This window comes from Melanostigma gelatinosum, assembly GCF_949748355.1.
Source record: "Melanostigma gelatinosum genome assembly, chromosome: 2".
Taxonomy (NCBI): Eukaryota; Metazoa; Chordata; class Actinopteri; order Perciformes; family Zoarcidae; genus Melanostigma; species Melanostigma gelatinosum.
Window position 1 is genome coordinate 20,201,655 of NC_136635.1, and position 21,511 is coordinate 20,223,165.

Sequence of the window (21,511 nt, forward strand, 5' to 3'; positions counted from 1 at the left end):
AAGGCTACTGTAGGGATCAAAACTGGACAACTTTCATTCAATTTGTACATAATTTATTTCATATTTAGAATTTCTTCGAAACACTATTGCCACATGTATTGCTAAATTAAATAGTAGATATGCTCACAGCTGGAAATAATTAAAACTAATTGACAGTAGTAAAACCAAAAGTTGAATAATTCATCTTGGAGAAAACATGTAGCTTTCTTTGTTAGGTTTAACTAGCCGTGATATTACACCGATACAGTTTGACATCCGTTGACTCGCACCCTTTTCTCATGGCTTCAACTGCTTCTTTGGATTTGGCATTTGGATTTGGTTTGACGTAGTTTTTCGCTCCACAGTCCTCTGAGTGAAAAACAAAAGTGGGAAGTGATATTAGGTGCAGTGAGTCACGTTCCACTCAGCCTGAACAACAGATCCAGATTTTTTTTGTTGGGCCATTTGCTTTGTTCCAGGCAGATATATGTAATGTTAGGAGAGCGTGCTAGTGGTCAGCATTTCCTTCCTGGCTGGAAAATTCTGCAAGCAGAGGTTATCCCAAGAGGAGCAGCAGAAACGGCATCAATATTCATGAGGCCTGCTGGCCCTGTTGGCTGCCAGCCTCCTGTTGCAGGGCACACTGTATTAAAGTTGCACCCAAACAAACACATGTGATAGGAGAGCCCCTCTGGATGTTGTGGAGCGGTGCCAGCCCACTTTAATGTTCTTCCTCCAGCAGAGGCTGCTTGGGGCTAATGTTAGCTCTACTTCCCAACTCGCCGTACGTGTCAGCTGTTCCGCTTCAACAGGAAGGGGGGGGTTAAGGCTTCCTGGAGCAAGCGCCCTGTCGCCAGAAACAAAAAAGAATTCTGATTAAATGTCCCACTGGGTAGGGGTGTGTAGTAAATCACAGTACCAAGCGTGATTTAACCATTTGTGCAAACCTCCGGGTAAACAAATGCAGCTTCCAAGTGGAACAAGTGGAAGCATTCTAGCAACAAGCTTCAACATGTTTTATGTTGTTTTCACTTAAGGAAACCTAAAAACCCCACCACAAAACTAGCTATGAATGTCGGCTCTTTTCTACAACATTATGTGAAACATGTTACACCTGGGTTGGTGCCCAAGTACATCTGCACCCTTCTACTACTGGCCAGCTCCACACGAGCATGAAATTGCCAGTGCTCAAAGGCACCGTCACGCAAGTTGTTGAGAAGCATTGGCCATTCAATTTTGTTCACTTTCCGCAAACAGATTTCCCAACAAATTTGACTAACTACACCCGCCGGTCACGAGCCCACTTCTGTAACCGTCGGGACGCTGCCACTCGTTATTTCCAATTACTTTTGTATCTGCGGCCATATTTCTGCGACGGTCACATCAAAGCTAGGTAGTTTAATCGCCGTGGATGGGGCAGCTGTTACCCATGCTGACAGCTCCTTATCCATCTGCCACCGGGAGGCAAACACGGGCCCTCTGACGCTCCGGCCACAGGCCCGATATTAACTCTCTCATGAAGTCTATTTCAGCCTCCACGGGCAAAACAGCTGCCCTACGGTGCACACCGCACTGTTTTTAGACACTCTAAAAGGTTCGGCTCAGAGAAAGAAAAAATAAGAAATTGCTCTACCCTACATCTGTTGCCAATGAAGCAAAGGAATGCATTTCCCCGAGAACTCTCTCAATGTGGGTTCAAACGAGCACAAAGAAGCAGGTCAGGAAAAATGAACGCACATTGCAAAGCAACTCAAAATATTGTGTTAAGTGAGTGCAAAGAAATATTTTTTTTTTAAATAACTAACTGAATTTGGAGAGCAAGGATGTTTATTTGAAAGGAAAGCTTGACTGAGGACATTCCGCGGAGCAGATAAGCTACAGTAACGTCTGAGGATCAGCAGACGGGTCGAGGAGGTCAGTCCAAGTGACGGGACAAGTGCCGTGAGCAACTGTGTGACAGGAGCTGAGCCAGGCCCGCAGAAACACAAGGAGAGTATTGTGGCAGGCCCTGGTCTCCTCATACCAGCACACAGAAAAACACACACACACACACACTCTTGCACATGCAGCTGCACTACTTTGTTAGAGGAAGAGAAAAATAAAAGCCCTCTGCTACGGCTTGATATTAACAGCAGGAATAGATCTTCTGCCATCAGTATGGTGTTTCTCCTGGAACTATCCTGGAACTATTTTGGAGGCAGCTGCAGGTTTCTGTGGTTTGAGGGTAATGTTTGGTGTTGCACGACCAATCCCCCTTTGGTCCCAATTTTGATCTGAGGGTTTGGAACTAAAAATACATTTACTTTGATACTTCGCATATACACTTTTCTGTGAAATCGCAGCCAGTTCTGCTAGCTTGCATTTTTTTTTGGCAGATTCTACACTTTCTAAAGCAGTAGTGTAACCTTTCCTGAGGCAAACCACTGTTGAGTAATTTAGGACTAAACCTGATGCTCATATCAGTCAGGAGGCTGATGCAGTTAGATAGTATAAGGCTCACCTGTACCGTCATTACAGACATTGTAAGTAGCTTACGGCTCCAATAAAAATAGCAGACTCGCCAAATTAACAAAGAACATACTTGAGGGCCCCACAGGTCTGTGTCGCATATACAAGCATACATCTCAACATGTGCCTTTGTCTTAATTAAATAACACAAAGACTAAAAAACATAAAAAAATCTATTTAATTTAAGTGTCACCAGGGGAATAAAGACGATAATGAACTCCTTCATGGCAATAAATAAGAAGTCCCATCTGGTTTGACCTAATCAGAGCTTTTACACAAAGAACTGATGACTTTCACTGTTTGACGGATGGCAAAAAGAATGAGCTCAGACCTCCTTTCCAGAATAGCGGCGCACAACAGAGTGTGTTCAGTGTGCCCAACGGTGGGCTTCAACAAGTGAGAGCTGCGCTGAAAGGCTCTGATGTCAGTTCCATTCATGAGAGGCTGGTGGCAACCTGTGGGGATGAAAATGCTTTCCTCAGCCTATATTGAGCAGGCGACATATTGAGCTTGCAGGTTGTGCAGCATGCCAGCCACCAGGGTGCTGTATTTTTAGCCAGGACAAGAGTGAGAATTCATTCGTCCAATTTAGGCACAATGAGCCAGGATATGTAGGTGCCATAGAAGTCTGAAACTCAGGCTTGGTCACACAAACAAACTGTTTCTGTATTTCAACGCCGGGAAATCGAGCCAAATAAAAAGTGCAAAATCTTGAAGTAATTGTAAGTCACAGAAGAGAAAGAAAGGTCTCCCTGACCACACAGAGTATTGATAGATGAGGTCGACAGGTACGATAACAACAGGATGCAGTAAGGTGGTGGAGAAAGGAATCATACCTTTAAACAGTGGACCTTGGTTCAAGCCACTGCCGAGGTGCCCTTGAGCAACATATTAAATCTCTATCGGTTCCACTCTTCACCGTTGGGTAGCTGACCCTGACCTCAAACACTCATCGTGGAAAACCACAAGCAAAATATATCCAGCAGGGATTAATAAAGATATGAATCAGGTTACACGAGAGCCTTGATTCTTGTTTTATTTGATCATCACCTCATGCATCTCACTGGGAACGTTTGACTGAGGGGGCAAATAGTTGACCACAAACTAAGCCCAAACTGGTTTCCCAGGGGGACAAGTGTAAGATGTGTCCACCTCATCTGTAAATCCACGAGCTGCTTCCCTTTGCTTGAGGACTAACATCTTCAATTCTGCCAAGAAAATATCCGATTTGGTTCAAAATAAGCTGCGCTAACCGAGCAGTGGACCAGAATAGATCCCGTGTGTCAGAGGAAACAGACCTCCGCCCCGCTGCCACACACTAGTGCAAATAGCTTTGTTAGCTTTGTGCGTCCAAATGAAAATCCTGTCACACAATACAAACTCAAACAAGCACGCATCTCTGTGTGCTGCACGGGCCGGCTCAACTTGGTGGAGGTGGAGATGATGAAACACGAGGACGGAACTTTAACTCTTAGGCCAGAAGTGGACAACGTGGCGTCACGATCACCGAGTGTTATTATTCTTGTTGAGGTATGGATTTTCCAGTAAAGATTACCTCTGACATAATGTCTAATTTGACATCCATTTTCCACAACAAAACAATATTTGTACAGGGTTGCTGTGATATGTCTCTTCACCCAATTTTCTTTACCAAGGATTTCAGTGCAGTTAATTGTTAACAGAAAGTATGTTCCAAGATCCTACATGTTTAAACAAATCTTTAATGACAAAGTGCTTTACAAACTGCCCCTTGAAAGCATCACATTGAAGTATCACGCGTTTAGGACTTGTTCTCCAAGCCAATGAGACATTACTGTTTACGATCAACAGCTCACTTGATTGAACAGATTTGATTCAGTTACTACTAAGCTGTATGTTTGAGCTGTGCCATGGAAGTTTGTGGGTCACTGAAGTGAACCAAGATGTTAAGATATTCCTGGCATATGCTTATGTAAGAATAACCATGCCATAAATAACTACGAATATGTCTGTATGGTGGCGTTTAGTGGAAGCTATCCACCGGAGGTAACATTGAGCTTCCTTCTCTTTACACCTGTTGTTCCTCCGATACCATCTTGAGGGAGGCAGCTTCGTCAAAATCTCAAAATTCAGAGATGAAACAGCCAGTGCCCACATACACACACCTAAAATAATAATTTGTAATTATACTGTCTGGTTCAATTTAAGAGAAGAAAGTAAATTTCCAGCTTCTAATAATACCACGGCCTGCCTGGGTTATCTCCCCCCTTTGCCCCAGCAGAGACTTCTCTGCAACGCTGGTCTGTATAAATCTAAAACTGAGCAGCAAGACATTAGAAAAGCTCCTTTGTTGAAGGAAATAGCATTCCGGTCTGTGGAGACAGTGTCAGTGAAGCACAGGACTGTGCTCCACCCGAGGCCAGCGCAAACAGTAATCTTGTGACTGTATGTTGACTTCCTCACACATGCATCCGGATTAGAAGACGGAAAAGTGTCTCTACTTTACATATCACACAATCGCATGTTGACAAATAACCGGAGCTTTAGAACTTGTCCACCAACTTTGATGACTGTTGACGTACATGGTTGAGCTATTGAAAAGAGTTTAAACACAGACACAGGAATGTTGCAGAGCAAAGCACTTGGTTTTTCTACAGTGACACAGCTGTGTTCGATGTCAATACGTTGAGTCGGGGCTGTTTCTATGAAAGCTGTGCAAGCCTGCAAAACTCAACAAAAAGGAAGGAAATTACATGAATGCCTCCATCTAAGTCTGAAATTAAACTTTATTGAGATGTTCATGTCAGTGAAAGGGATATCGGGCCCCCATTCAACATAATCGACATTCATACAATCGTATATATCTGAAAACAAACATATACGATTTAAAGTTGAAACGGTCATAATTTAAGCGTTAACAATTTGCTTTATAGGGTGGAAAAACACATGCGTCACTTCAACCATATTAGAAAATAACAAGTATTACGGTCAACAAGGCAATTTGCAAAATGCAATTACCCAATATAAACTGTTAAAATATGGTTGAAGTAATGACAATGGAAGCGGGCTTTCAGATTCCAATAGCAAACAGACTGGCTCCTACTCACAGACCCTGCAAACCTGGATCATCTTTCCTTCAGACATCCAATGCACAGACACTCTCTGTAAATACTGACTGAGATCAGGAGCGATCCATTTGTTCTGCATTAACAAATCCTATGAGCAACTAAATGGTTCTTTCTACTTTAATTTTCTACACGCCCAACGACCAAATCAGGGAAAGCTCACCACTGGATGTCAAAACACAGACCCCTTTATAGACTAGAGAGTCCTTCAGTCCTCGAGAGAAGTAGGGCGACGTTACATATTAATGCAATCCCAGATATCTCCTCTGTACTATAGAGACTAAATAAAGCCACGTTACCAACGCCACTGTGGTTGTGTAGGTAAGAGTACGGCTACCGTTACTTAACACCGCAACGAGGTAGAAGACTAACTAGTTGTTAGTTTGGTACTTGCTCGGGGAATATTTTAAACCCAGATCACTATTTAGCAGGAAGGTGTAACAGAATCCCCACAAGCGCAGATTGCCGGTTTCATCGAAACTCTGTGAGACAACACGGCCGAAGTCATGGGAACACTATGTCGCAGCTGTAAATACGGCCTTTTAACGCCCTAAATACCTGGTCGCCGGACAGGCTTCCGCGGCATCGGTGCATCGACACACCAAACCTTAGAGAAGCGAGTGACACGAACACGTCACACCGCACAAAGAAGGTAGATCCCCAGTATCGTCAGCCTGGTTCCGCTGCACCCCCCGAATTTGACACTCGCCACACAGTCGTGTGTTAGCTAAAGCTAGTGCACCTTGAATATAGTCAGCCTAACGTCCGCCACGGACATACGTTACACACGAGCTGCGAATCACGCCCTATTCACCCGCTTGTCTCACGGTAACCTACATTCCTTTTTGTGCGGTATGCGGTTACGACCAAGAACGCCCAAGTCCGTTATCGGACGTGCAGTTAAACCAGGTCGCTGCTGACGCTAAATACTATTATACCATACGATTGTATATTGACTCACTCTTGTGCAAAACGTGAATCAAATCTGGAGCATCGCCCACGGATACAAACCAGTGGCAATGAAAACAGAAAATAATACCGCCAATCGCTCCTCCGTCGCTAGCCTAGGCGGATGCGCTTCATCAGCAGACATCAAATTAGGTTTGTATACCAAAATATGTGTATAGATGCAAAGAAAAACGTAACATGCATTTGCAGCCCTCGCTCAAACCATCTGTCGGACTGTTTATGGGGGCCTAAGATTTAAATTATGAAGGAAAAAAATGAAAATATGTATGTCAGAGTGAGGTAAGTCCGATAAAGGACGCATCGGTTTCCTCGGTTCTAAGCAGACTAAGCTACATAGCTAAGCAAGCTAACGTTAGCTACGCTGCTAGCTCTCTGCGACACGATTGTAAGCGCTGGTGGACGGTTGACAAACGTAAGAGGCCCAACGGTACTCCGATACAGGTCACCAAAAGAAACCCAAAAAGCTTCAACAAAACACGAGAACAATGTTAATACACGTTAAGTTAATGACCACATCGCTCACCATCTCTAGGCATCCACCCTCTTGACAGCGAATCCCCTGTCTGTGTGAACACCGTTAAGACCACGTCAAAAAAAACTAACACTTCCGGTGAAACCTTCACAATAAAACCGACAAACATGTCTCGTAAACAAAACGTATTTTTTGTGAAATCCCCAGCCTACATTTGTTGGGTTTATAAACCTGGTTTTACTTAACTTGTATTTGTATTTTAAGTTGTGTCATTTCATTTTAAATATTATTTTCCATATTATTATATAATAAATGGCACGATTGCTGGGTGTCTGTCCCTCTAGCTAATTGTAAATGAATTGATCATCCAAACGATCCGTGTACCTAATCGACCCCTTATGATTTTCTTTTCATCGTTTTTCGTTTGATATTTTCTTCCACTTTATTTTTAAATTAAAACGGTTATAGCTGCAGCAACACACACAAATCCAAACAATATAAAATTATTTTCAGAATTATTCACACTTTTTATCCCCAAAGGAACAAAAGCTACTCTCCAAAAATGACAGACTCTGAAATAGAAAATGGGTCACCAAATATTATTACGAGTCATTAAAAGTCTTCCACTTTTCATATTTCAGTGATGTAGTCCACGATGCAATATGCATCAGACACTATCTGCTGGATTTTGCTCGTCATGCGGGTGATGTGGAATTATAATTCTACTTTTGCTCTCATTGTAAATCCTTCTGAAATACATTAGTCGCCTCCATTAGCAACATTGATTTAAATATATATTTTGGGACAATGCCATTCAAGGGATTTCTTTACAATTTGAGGAAATTACTGAAACCATTGTCTTTTCGTGTTTTGATTAACCACTCTGACTGTGCCTAAAAAATAATGATTGGTTGTCGTGAGATACTAAGCCTTTCTCACCCTCTAACGTTTGATGAAGAGCATTACACCCTGCACTCCGTGCTTTTATAAAACGGTCGTTTGGGGGCATTGAGGTCCACAAATTGCTGCTGCATTTAAGAATTATTTTTGTCTGGGTTTCATTTGTATGGTTTAAAAGCTTATTTAGGCTAACGTAGATATCTAATGCATATGTGTCTTCTTCCCTTTTGTGTGTTCGACCACTATGACAGTCACTAAATAGTTTATTATGGCAAAGACATTAAAAAAGGGCTCATTCATATTTAAATAAATGAATGAATAGCTTCAATTTGAAGATAGAAAACGAGGGAGGGTTTCAATCTTCTGTTCCTTAAATCATAAATACGTAAATATATAAATGAATTACTTTAAATGTGCCCATGTATGTTTAAAAAAAATAAGTGATGATTTATTACTGTTTGTTAACTATTGTGCCTTAATCATTGGGGCCTTTAGGGTTGACTTTTATTCAAATTCATGTTTCTGTATATATCATACATTCGTTAGCAACTTTGAGACACTGTCATCTGTAATGCAGTGATAATGTTCTGTGCAATTACTACTTTTAATATATACAGCTACTGTGTGGGATTTACAATGAGTGCATTAGTAGAATGAACAGTAGTACTGTCAGTGCCGTCTGATGAACTACGTGCCACTGAGTTGCTGCACCGATAACGCTCCCCTATCAACATGCCCTGTAAACGTGCAGGCCAGTGCGGAGGTGTGACATGCACAAGCCCTGCATATCGTGTGTCTCTTGTAGGAGGGGCATGAGTGGATCGGGCCTGGACGCGCTTCAAAAAGCTTTCCCTGTGACCTGCTCGGTCTCACTCAGCCAGGTTTGTTGAACACAGCGGAGCACAGGAAGCCTCTCTGGACATCATGGGACTCACACAGGACCCCAACTTCCAAAAGCTGCAGGACTGGTACACGGCCCACGCCCTGAACCTCAACATCAGGCATATGTTTGCGACTGACAAGGAGAGATTCAACAAGCTCAAGTATGCATCCTACCCAGAGTATTTTATTGTGTAAAAATGCAGTATGCACAGCATCACTGAACCGGATGTAGATATTTATGTTTGTATGTCAATGAGCTATATTATTAGTGTGTCTGTTGGCTGTCACGTTCACATAATAATGCTCTGATGCACCACCACTCGACCACGGAATCACACCTTTTGTCTGGATTTTATATTTGTGTTCAGTCAGGAAATGTCACAATCTTTGTTGTTTTCGGTGGCTGATGTCTCTTCGTGTTTGGACAGCCTACAAATGAAAACTGAGGATGGAGACATTCTTCTGGATTACTCCAAGAATCTCGTCACTGATGACGTCATGAAGATGTTGGTTGATCTGGTAAATTTATCTCTATCTCAATCATCTGCTGATTTTTAAATGCCAAAGTAGAATGGCTTAATAGCTTCGTCTCAAGAGCTGATACGGCAGCTGTGAGGAGTCAAATCCCATCAGTCTTTGCAGCAAGCTGCGTGTGGGGGTCCATTCATCTGATATAGGCTTCCTCTAAATATGTCTTTTTATATGCACATGTTGAATGTATTGACTGGAGGGACTGGTCATCAATTTGAATCATACCCACAATAAAGGCCACCATTTCATTACATTTTGGACATCTGGCTGCTTCTGTGAAGAACTAACATTTATTGTCTATTTCAGGCCAAGTCGAGAGGCATTGAAGCTGCCAGAGAGAAGATGTTCGCTGGGGAGAAGATCAACTTCACTGAGGTGCTCATGGCTGTCATTCGTCTAGCTGTGACTTGGCTCAAAGCAGTGTTCACCTCTTGACATTTATCCCGAGGAAGTGAAACAGCCACTGCCGCAGCATTTACACCATGTGACACAATAACTCCTGAACGATGTTTTTTGCTTGTTTAAAGATGAACATTGAATATTCTTTAACTACTTGAGCACCAACAGTACAAGCAGCCAACAGTACTGAGTGCTATGTGTGTGTCTGTGTGTGTCTTTTGCCCTGGTGCTGTGGATATGAAGGGCCGCGCTGTGCTCCATGTGGCTCTGAGGAACCGCTCCAACACTCCCATCATGGTCGACGGCAAGGACGTGATGCCAGACGTCAACAAAGTTCTTGAGAAGATGAAGGGCTTCTGTCACGTGAGTGAAATGCACCAATGGAGAGATGCAACGTCACAAAGCTTTGTTGCACTGGAGCTTACAGATTTCACAGTGTGAGTTTTCCGTTGCAGAGAGTTCGCAGCGGTGAGTGGAAGGGCTTCAGCGGGAAGGCCATCACCGATGTCGTCAATGTCGGCATCGGAGGATCTGACCTCGTGAGTGAAATTTCTGGAGAGATTTTGATGCGTATTGTTGCAAAATATCAATGAGCCATCTCATGATTAAAAAGCTTTTACTGCTCAATCCTTTTCCAGTCACATGCCTCACCTCCTGTGAGCTTCCCAGTACAGCCGCAGTCTTACCTGATCTGAATATGTACTTGAATTGGTTTGGCTTGCAGGGCCCCCTGATGGTGACCGAGGCCCTGAAACCTTACTCGAAGGGTGGACCGCGTGTGTGGTTTGTGTCAAATATTGATGGAACGCACATCACCAAAACCCTGGCACAGCTGAATGCTGAGACAACTCTCTTCATCATCGCATCCAAGGTATCCGGTTTACACAGATTTTTTTTTTTGCATCTTAAATCAGAAGAAAAATGCCTTCTAATTCATATTCATGTTTACACAATCATTTTGTACAATAATCTTATGTGGACTGACCAGTTTTACGTTTTCCAGGCACAGGCACAGCTAGAAGTTACTTCAAAAAACATCCATTCAGGGAAAATGTTTTACTTCATATTTGGTTATAAATATCTTAACATAGGGCCCTAGCCCTATTTGTAGGCCTCTGCTGGAAAATTGCAGACAATAAGAAACCTTCATTTTCTGGTGTGATTTTGTACAAAAACTGTAGAGTTCCTCAAGAAGATCTATACCATTAGTTTAGTTGCATCATATATTAATCCATGGTTATCTTTGCATTTTGTCGATCTAATTCTACATTTATAGACATTCACCACCCAAGAGACCATAACCAACGCTGAGTCAGCGAAAGCGTGGTTCCTTGAACAAGCCCAAGATGTGAGTATGCAGCGGCCTCAGACTGCAGCAGCATTTCGTTAGTTGGCCAACTGATATCCCTCAATCACATCCTCTCTGTGTTTTGACAGAAAACTGCCGTTGCAAAGCACTTTGTGGCCCTTTCCACAAACGGAGTGAGTCACAAAACATAAATGTACAGATGCAGCCTTCTCTCTCTGTCCAGACATCTGGTCCTAACGGCCCTGCTTTTTCCTGTGTCTCCCCCTCAGCCCAAAGTGAAGGACTTCGGCATCGACACAGAGAACATGTTTGAGTTCTGGGATGTGAGTGCTCTGTTATCCACAGACTGGGACGGGGGCCGTAGCTATAAATAGGCTTTTGACCTGTGAAGTAGGTGGGACAGACGCTCTGTTCAGCAGCTGCTGGGTAATCAGAAGCGTCTCTCTTCAGACTTATTATTGGTAGTGACCTTCTCTCTTGCAGAGGTCACGGTAAAGGCTGGGTTGCGTCAAAGGGCAGGGAGCTGAATTTAGTTGTCAGCTACAATACGCCCTTCATAACACAGAAAAAATGTCTGCCAGTGTTTTGCACTTTACTGAGTATACAGTATGGTCTGTCCCGAGGAGAGAGAAAGAAAAGTTGACCAACGGGACAGGACCTTTGCAAGTGATCAAAGGCAACAAGATGAAGTGCACAGTGAACTGTGCCGCTCATGTTATTGCTTATTAACATCGAACCACAACAGGTTACATTGATGTTCCTCTTGCAGTTACCAGCACCTTCTGTTGTGTGCAAAGCTTGTTTGTCTTTCATTTTGCAAAGGAGTTTTTTATAAGAAATTCAGTATTTTCTTTTTTCTTTCAGTGGGTTGGCGGTCGTTTCTCCTTGTGGTCAGCAATTGGAATGGCCATTGCCCTGCACATTGGTATGAACAGTGAAGACACGTTTTTTTTTGTATTTTTTACATTAAAAAAAAGTTCTGACTTTGCCGCCTCACACTTGTATTATGAGGGAGACAAAAATGTCGGCAGAACATATCTTGTCCATCCCTTTGGTGGTGGACTGTCTTACTGACCAACATTTCCATTCCAAGAACAACATTGCTGGCGTGGCTAAATCTTCACACAGTGGCTTTAGTATATAACAGGACGTTGCATGCTAATGTTGATGGAGAGACGCACTGAAAATACAAGAATGAGAATAAAACAATCAGTACAACAGTTTAATCAATAGTTTATTCAGTCAGTAAACAATTGTGGCACATCTCCTCTCCTCCTCAGGCTACGACAACTATGAAAAGCTTCTCTCAGGAGCTCATTGGATGGTAGGTACTTCTCCTCCACCGAGAAAAACTATTCATATGGGCCTTCCTGGAGTAGAAAGATAAAGAACACATGGATGTACATTTGCCTCCCTTCCTCTCCTGCAGGACAACCACTTCCGCACCGCTCCTCTGGAGAAGAACGCTCCCGTCCTGCTGGCTCTGCTGGGCATCTGGTACATCAACTTCTTCCACGCAGAGACCCACGCCATGCTGCCCTACGACCAGTACATGCACCGCTTCACTGCCTACTTCCAACAGGTCTGCCCCCACAATGCCGCAGGACGCTCAAGTACTGTTTCATGTTGTTGAATAAGTTATCTAAAATGAGATTTTGCATGCTGATATACCACAGTCTGACAGAACAACACTATGTCTGTGTCACTAGTCTGCACCCATCAGAGAGAATTTAATGCATGTGGCAGTTTTGATGAATATCTGTTATCTGTAGGGTGACATGGAGTCAAATGGAAAGTACATCACTAAACATGGCGCGCGTGTAAACTACCATACTGGGCCAATAGTGTGGGGAGAACCAGGAACCAATGGACAGCATGCCTTCTACCAGCTCATCCATCAAGGTAACATCCCCAAAGATTGCCATTCAACCACAGCAACATTGAGAGGATTCAGTCACTCAAAGGATCGAGATTTCACCGGCCAAGTATTCTGTCGTCCTTATCCCTTTACTGGTAGTATTGCTAGTTGGTTAGCCTCATGCCGTGCTGTGTCACTAATGCAGGCCAACTGTGTCCAACTCAGGAACACGCATGGTGCCTTGTGACTTCCTGATCCCAGCTCAGTCTCAACATCCCATCAGAGACAACCTGCACCACAAGGTATCACTTGTGTGAGAAGAATTGTTCATCCGTTGAAAGGGTAGAGACCAGTAGTTTGGTCAAGCGTATGTATGCTGATGTGTTGAACTTCCTTACCTGCTTTGACAAAGTGAAATGAGGATTTTTGTTTCCTTGTTGGAGGGAAGTGTGTGTAATCATGCATTTGTTGATGCTAAGATGCTGCAAGCGATTCATTTTACAGCTTTGTTTATTCACAGTATGAATTTAAGAGGTCGTTTTTCACATTCCTTAGATAATCGCACTTATGTCTTTGATATTTTGAGGTCAACATTGTGAAAGAGCTACCTCTGCAGTGGTGTGCAGTTGTGTTAATTACCTGGATTCTAGCAATCAATTTGATACAGCTATGAGAGGCACGATGTCAACATATACTGGCTTGCAGTACTGACTGTATATCACTCGCTGTAAAACATACACTGAGTGTACTTTACTGTAACTGAAGGTGTGTTATGTGTGTTATGTGTGGCTGTAGATCCTGCTGGCTAACTTCCTGGCCCAGACAGAAGCTCTGATGAAGGGTAAGACCACAGAGGAGGCCAAGAACGAGCTGGAGGCCAGCGGCCTGAGTGGAGAGGCTCTGGAGAAAATCCTGCCACACAAAGTGAGTCAAATCAAGAAAAAAACTGACTGACAACAGAGAATGAGCTCTCACAACAATGGCAAGAAACTTAAGCCAACATTTGACAAGAGGCAGTCATCTCATGTTACTCACACAAAAGGAATACGCTTGACGTGATAAAGTGCTTCTAGAATAGAGTGAGGAAGCATAAGAGGCAGTGCCCCCCAGTGACCATGAGTGAACATGGCTATCAAAAGCTTAATTGAGAGCATTTGTAGTTATGGCATGCATGTTGTGGTCTGTATTATGAAATGTTTCTCCATGTTTAATGCAGGTATTCCAAGGAAACAGGCCAACCAGCTCAATCATCTTCACGAAACTGAGCCCGTACACACTTGGAGCACTTATAGGTGAGAGCAAACAATGTTTCTGGTGACCTACACAGCCAATGATGACACTGTAAGGAAGCCTTGAGTGAAATCACAGGTCGTTTTTTTGGATCTCTTTTAGCTCAAGGCTCATATCTAATATAATGCACACACACTGATAATAATTACAAAATGTATGTTGACAGCCACTGTTAGGCTGACTATTTATTTGACTGTAGTTTATTATATGATGTCATGTACAACTCCGTTGTGTCTCCTCTGTAATACCTTTGAATTAAAAATGCAGCCACTAATCTGTAGTCATTTTTTTGTTGATGTGGTTATGATTATTCTGTCTTGTTTTACAGCAATGTATGAGCACAAGATCTTCATTCAGGGTGTCATGTGGGAGATCAACAGCTTTGACCAGTGGGGGTGAGACACTTTTTACAACATACTGCACACATAGAAACATGGAGTCTTGGGTTTGAATATTTCACTCTTGCTTCAATGAAGAGTTCAAACAAACGAATACAGAATAGATATGAGACACTGCCAGAAAATGTGCGATATGATCATTTTAAAGAAGTTCGTTAGAAGTTCATGATTTTGACTGTGTATGCCTTCAGATTGTTGGTATTCAAGAAATTGGGATATATGATAACAGAGGGATTCAAGACCTCACAGTGTTAACGGGCTGTCTGTTTGTGATTGATCCCTGAACCCATCGTCTCTCTCTTCTGTTTGTGTCCTCTTTCCCCGCCGCATTATTAGAGTCGAACTGGGCAAACAGCTCTGCAAGAAGATCGAGGCCGAGCTCCAGGACACCGCAGAGGTCCACTCCCACGACTCCTCCACCAACGGACTCATCAACTTCCTCAAGAACAACTTTGCCTGAGTTGAGACCCCACATCATTATCCATCCAACGAGCTCGTGAGGCAGCTGGTCACTCCCACGCAGAGTTGAGCAGAAGCGTTCTGTATGTTTTTACTCTCATTATGAATATGCTCACTGTCTTCTATGTTAGGTTGTTCACCACTGTGAGGGGATTGTATTGTGAAGTGTGCTCTCACTGTCTCTCCACTGTCACAAGAAATGTAGTTTCTGGAATAAATATCTTTACACAACGTTAGTTTCAGTGTCAGTGACACCTTTTCTAATGTAGATATCACACGTCCAGAAACACAGCAGCTGTTTGTCGTGTTCCTGTGTGCAGAACACAGTTATAATGTGCTGCAATAAAAAAAGAAAAATCAAGCGTTCCCTCAACCCCATGAGTCTGTGTATGCAGCACGTCACTAGATGGCATCAGAGTGCCAGATTATATTACTGAGAGCAAATCAACCACCCAGTAATCTACCATTTATTTAGTGGAACAAAAGGTCAAAGGTCAATCCATCTGCACTGTTCCTCCCTTAAATCCCCAGACACCACAGCATCCATCTAGAGAGAAAAACAAACAGCTGGACTAAACAGCATACGGACTGTAAGACAGTCCTCACTGGCACTACATTCAAAATAGGTGAACTTAATTTGCTCGGTGGGGAATTTCCCCAAGAAACATCAAACCACATATAATAAATGTACGAGTCACAAAACATCGTGTGATGCTGTTAACCACAAGGCACTACACAAAGTATACTTCACTATGTTGTGTTCTCCTCATACTCACAGTGCTGTAGGAGGACAAACAGAAAGTATAAACATCCTACACCTTCAGACACTGCTGGGTTTTCAATGCTGTTGCCAGGCAACAATACTTTACTTCAAATCTCTTTTTTTTCCATCTCTGGCTCTGAAACAGGATACAGAAGAAAGTGAGTGAGTTTGACTGAGGATAGAGAGCCCTCCTCCGAGTCATTTTTAGGCTGTTGCAAATTATTAGTTGACACAAAACAAACTTCTTCTTTTTGATTATTCCAGAGAAGTTGTTTTGCAAATATTGTCACATTCCCCAGTGAAACTCATCCACAGAGGACTGTCATCTGAGGCATGGATACACATATAGCTCCTGATATTAACTTCAACCCACTGCTCTTCCACTTTAATTAAGGCAGGTGCAGTAGGTTGAAACAAGCAAGTCAACATGAGGAAATCAGTGCTCAGGCCAAGCTCAGAGAGCAGAGAGCAGAGAATCAAACAGCAGCAGGAAAGCGTGAAAAAGGTTGTGTGTGCGTTCCTGAGATGTTTGCTCAACAATGGCGCCGCATACCCTAACATTCCACTTCATGCTTTATTGGTTGGCCCTGTCAGTCATTTTTTTCTCTCTCTCCGGCCTGTTAAAGAGCTGCCCCCCCCCAGGCAGGGTCCCAACGTGCCCCAGTGCGGTGGTTGCCGTGGCGACGTCACCCCCTGCCACTTTCCACTGTGCTGTCCCAAGTTCATGGCGTTGCCAGACGGATGGCTGGAGCAGAGTTTGGGATTCTTCTGAACATCGGCCGAGAGGCAATTGTATCATTTGTATTCATCACGAGCCGCAGCGCTGGAAGCAGTCAGAGGGTCAGCAGCACTGCATGTAAACAAGCTCGGAAGCTCGGCCTCAGTGGAGAAGAGCAGCCTGCAGGTCCGCAGCCAGATTTTATGCCCGCATGAACTTCACTGGAATGCCTTTAATGTGCATGACCATCTGCCCCACCCAGGAACCTTCAGGGGACACATACTCCTTCAGGCCAACCATTATGCCCCCCCCCCCCCCCCTCACCCAACAAAGAACACAATCACACCACATGTCCTGATATCTAACCCAGTGCATGGTGGATGTTCCCTGTCTGTAGCCTGAGGCCATTGACAGCGGTGACATAGAAACTGCAAAAAAACTAAAAACTAAATATCCATCGAGTCAAGCCCAGCTTCATTTTTCCCACGACTCCTGGAGTTATATAAAGATTAACTGAAGTACGTGGGCAGAGCTCATCATGCTGCAGCATAAGAAGACAGCAGCAGTCCCATGTGGCTGCAGGGTCCACAGCTGACCCCTTGTTGCTCTGGCTCCATGCCCCCAATAAGGTTTTTTTCAGATCCCCATTAGCTGCATCCATCTTCAAATGCATTGTTGTTGGGGTCCACATGGAAAACATAACATGCCAAACCCCCTTACAATTAAAAATACAACAAATATATAATCTATTAGTTCCCATGTTATTGCACGTCTATGTCACCATCTGGTGAAGAGAAAAATTAAGCAGTGCATCTCTCACCCCCTCTGCCAAACAACTTTTAAAATATTCTTATGCAACATAATAAAAATATCACATGGAAACATTTACATGCTCTATATCTGAATAATTTCATTGAGATGTCTCTGACCTCAAAGAGCAGTCAGAGGTTTCTTTCATGTTTCATCTCTGCCAAACTACCAGACAGCTGGACGTGTTTTATCCTCATGGGACGCCTCTCGGTCAGTTATCTGGTTATCTGTATCGGCTTACTGGAATACTGTGCACCCGTGTTAAGATTGCTTGTCTTCACTGCCTCTCCTGAATCCTCAAAAATACTTATATACACAACAACATCTGGCTCTTATTCAGCATCACAATGATGGTCACAGTGACAGTCGATATCTCGCATTTTTTAGACCAAGGCTGTTTTTGGTTGAAATGACACATTTTGTGCCAAGCGAGCACGGCTGTTTTTGTCGCCAGCAAATAACAATTATTTTAACCTTGACAGTGTTTTGGGGTTGTTTCATGGAAGTGACTCAGCACATCATAAATGAAAATGATTCAGGCTTCTGAATCACCAATGCACTGTTGCTTTTGACAAACAAATGGAGCATTTGTGTCGTCTATATAAGGCCTTTCTCACAGCAGACCTTATGACCTTATGACTAATAACAACAATGAGCTCTATTCAAGTGTTCAAGTGACAGTGACAGTGAGCCGGCATGTACAATACGATCACAATGTGTTCTGTAAAAAAGGTCTCTGGGGTCAAGTTTTAAAAAATTGTTGATCCTACATTTCCCACATTGCAACTCAATAGCATAATTCATTAGACCCGCTATGGCGGATAAATGACTTTCAAACTTCACACCTCCACTGTGTAATGCAGACTTTCTGATAAATAAATCTCAAAGGACCCCAAGATAACCCTGATGACATCATCAGGAATACACTGATTATCCCAAGTGTGTTTGAAATATCTAAAATAAGTGATTTGTGAAGTGACGTTTTATTCTCTGCTAGGGACTCTGAATATTCTCAGGCTACACTTCTGTAGACACATAAAACACATCACCTTATTTCAGGCGTTTTACAGGAGAGGGCAGACAGAGCATCAAGTGTGATAGCTTTCATTCACTGAAACTCAGAATCACTCGTATCTCTCTGTGATTGAGAGCAAACTTTGAATTGAAGACATGCTGGAATACGATAACAACTCTGCTGTTTAACGAGTGAAGAAACAGACAAGAGTAGAAAACAGGAGGCTGAATTTGTTTTTGTTACAGGAATTGGACAAAATGTCAGTAACCAAAGATTGCGGAGTGTATGAGGTAATCCTACGAGCATATTTTCCCTCCATTTCCTGGCAGCGGAGGGACCCGTGTGCTCCGGAGGGAAGGTGTTCTTTTGTGCGGTGGTAACAGAGCTCACCTCACAGCGGCCCCCCTGGGGCTCTGCTACCTCTGCGCACACACACACACACACACACACACACACACACACACACACATACACACACGGCTCCCTGAGTAACAGGGTGGAACCCTCGCACACATAAAGGGCGCTTTGTGCCCCAACTCATGGAGCTGACAACCAACACCAGAGAGCTCCTCACACTGAACACCACTGTTTAGCTAACAGGAGAGCCTAGTCAGAGGACAGACCGCTTTTATGTACACCCACACGAAATGTAGCTGCATCTCCAACTATCTGTGTGTCGGTGGCTTCTAAACTGTAATGGAAATGTGAAACTCAAAGGGTGAAGGGGGTGTGCATTTTTGGATTTTTTTCTTTGTCAAGTTTTCTCCTCAGTGCAGGTGCAGTTTCTCATCTTCACCTTTCCTTGAAAGACATAGTCATCTGTGAGCCTGTCTCTAACTATTTCCCATAACTGAAAAGAGAGGATGAGAGGATCTTGGAGGTTGAGCCAGGCATCAGTAGTTTGGCAAGCCAGCAGTAAAAGCAAGACTTCCACTTCTTCTGAAACTCATCCACTCACCTGCAGGATTTCCAGTGAGATGACGGCAGCGCAACCAGTGCCATGTTCCTGTATCTTCACAACCCACCTCACATATGGGCATTGTTTAGAACTTTAAGAGATGCTATCATTACTATTTCTTACATCAACAGTGCTTCAAATGACAAGTGTAAACCGTCAGAGTGCCCGGCAGCGTCCCCGGAGGGAGAATCCACCCCATGTAATGCTACATGGATGTAAACGTACAGCAGTATTTTACTGACTGTGGACAACAGTCTGTGGACAACACCGGCCCCCGGGCACATATTTGACGCGGCTACATGTAAAGATGTTCTGTGCGAGTTTATGGAGATGTAAAGCAAAGCTAATGAGAGAATTATTTTTGGACTTACAATCTTCAAGAAAACAAAAACCCAACTACAAATGAATGCTTATGCGTCTCTGTATCTGCTGAGAGTGAAAATAAGGCAGAGTAGGGCAGGGCAGCCCTAAAATACAGACAGGTCTGTTGATGGTCTAAATCCAACACCAGCATGGACATGTTGGCAGGAGTTAAGAGATTAAATGTTTTCTTCACTGCTCCTCAGTCCTCCTCATTGTTGACCTCTGAAGAATCGACCTGAGGCTTTAAGCCACTGCAGGTCATGACCATGCCAGGACGGTCTGAAGCTGCTTTCGTTTTATTCTGTTGAGATTGTTTCTTTTCATCCTGTTTTAGTCACACAAGGACCAAAGGATGTGATCTAGCGAGTTTGAGGGTTCACACCGTCACATTAGGAGGATAATTCCTGTAATCAACCGACTTCATGCTACAATTAGCTCGAATGTTGTACAATACAGCACACCAGGGGTTCAGCCTCCTCATTCATCTCAACAGCTTTATTCAAGTTACAAGACCTAAAGGGCAGCTTAAAGGAGACAACTTTAATACTGTGAGGTAAATTACAATTGCACAAATCTGAAGGTTTCTCCAAAAATATTCACTCATTCTGATCACTTCTTCACATCGAAGCAAGGCTTTTATTCAGCATAAGGGCCAAATGATTTATGATATGAAATAATTATATTGTAATTGTAAAGTAACTTAATAACTTTCATGGTTAACTTGGGGTTTGTTTTGTACTTTTGTAACTGAAACGCTTGACAAATTCCATGAGCATCCCCACAGTATCAGCTTATCTTATCATGCCTGTGTGGTATTTCCAGGAATGTTCATGTGCTGGAGCAGTTTACTAAAAGTGTCTGTAAAAACCGACTCGCTCAGCGACTGCGATTTCGAATCTTTTTTTGGATAACGGGTTTCTGATGGTCGTGATAATCTGACCATCAGAGTACCGGGTGGCGTCCCAGGAGGGAGAATCCACCACATGACATTCTACAAGGTTGCGTGCACGGCTGTAACTATACAGCCGTATTTGACCAACTGTGGACACGACTGGCCCGAGCACACGTGTGGCTAATGATGCTTTGTTGGAGTTTTTGTTCCAGTCTGAGGTTGTAATTATAGTTATTAATGAACAGGTTTATATTTATTGTTTCATAATGTAGGTGATGTGAAGCCTTTTGAGACGTTAACTGCTAGATAAACACATTTGACTTGCCTGGTCTAATTGTAATCCAGTGACCCGCGGATGATCATATTGAAGACACGTGTCAGCGGAAGACATTAAGAGCTACAGAAAAACAGAAGAGTGCAGTTAGAGTGAGCAGAGGAGATGGGATATGCCTTTAACAACAGCGTGAGATCTCCAACTGATTCTCGTCTTCATCCCAAGCACTTAGAAACCAGCCAGCCGTGGGAAAAGCACTCACTGCACATGTGGTCAAACCGTCCTTGACTCGTCTCCACATGTTGTTCCTGCTGTACCCCTGGACTTTGGCTTTATTTTACCATCGCTTTGGCTCCGTCTCACTTTTAAATGTGTATCACTGCTCATGTACAGATGGCTGAATAAATACAACAATCCTAATTACTTCACTTCCTCTGCATACCTCAATATGTGAAATCTGAGTTTTAGAGTGATATTGTTTAGTGTTGAGTGCCAAAATAAAACCATGCATAAAGGATGTATCATGTCAGCAGTATTTTATAACTGGGTGTAATTATGCAGTGACAGATTTCATACAGAGTAAAATAACTACTACTCTAGATTGACACAAAAAAACTACAAACTGCAAAATAACTGAAAAAAACAGACGTTTCTTTTTGC

At 43.1% G+C, this 21,511-nt stretch overlaps 2 protein-coding genes across 3 annotated transcripts in view; one reads left to right on the plus strand and one right to left on the minus strand.

Moving 5' to 3' along the window:
• garre1 (granule associated Rac and RHOG effector 1) overlaps positions 1 to 7,113 on the minus strand; it is a 28,117-nt gene extending 21,004 nt beyond the window's left edge. For both annotated transcript variants that reach the window (XM_079290104.1, XM_079290103.1), the window contains exon 1: positions 7,084 to 7,113. The gene's annotated coding sequence lies outside the window, so the exon portion shown is untranslated. The remainder of the gene's footprint in view (positions 1 to 7,083) is intronic.
• A 1,683-nt stretch (positions 7,114 to 8,796) lies between these two features.
• LOC306788028 (glucose-6-phosphate isomerase-like) lies at positions 8,797 to 15,294 on the plus strand. Its single transcript, XM_079283357.1, has 18 exons — positions 8,797 to 8,975; positions 9,243 to 9,333; positions 9,652 to 9,720; positions 9,988 to 10,107; positions 10,200 to 10,283; positions 10,469 to 10,615; positions 11,021 to 11,092; positions 11,182 to 11,226; positions 11,323 to 11,376; positions 11,918 to 11,978; positions 12,334 to 12,377; positions 12,483 to 12,635; positions 12,826 to 12,955; positions 13,137 to 13,213; positions 13,707 to 13,835; positions 14,128 to 14,203; positions 14,530 to 14,596; positions 14,936 to 15,294. Exons 1-18 carry the CDS (start codon positions 8,857 to 8,859, stop codon positions 15,057 to 15,059), a joined length of 1,662 nt encoding a protein of 553 aa, XP_079139483.1. The 5' UTR covers positions 8,797 to 8,856; the 3' UTR covers positions 15,060 to 15,294.
• Positions 15,295 to 21,511: the final 6,217 nt, after the last annotated feature.

What these genes read in the sequence shown, in the direction of transcription:
- LOC306788028 (XM_079283357.1), top strand. Translation starts at nt 8,857, where the DNA reads ATGGGACTCACACAGGACCCCAACTTCCAAAAGCTGCAGGACTGGTAC. An exon ending in TCTCAGGAGCTCATTGGATG is followed by an intron (nt 12,378 to 12,482) that starts GTAGGTACTTCT and finishes CCTCTCCTGCAG; the next exon opens with GACAACCACTTCCGCACCGC. An exon ending in CACACTTGGAGCACTTATAG is followed by an intron (nt 14,204 to 14,529) that starts GTGAGAGCAAAC and finishes CTTGTTTTACAG; the next exon opens with CAATGTATGAGCACAAGATC.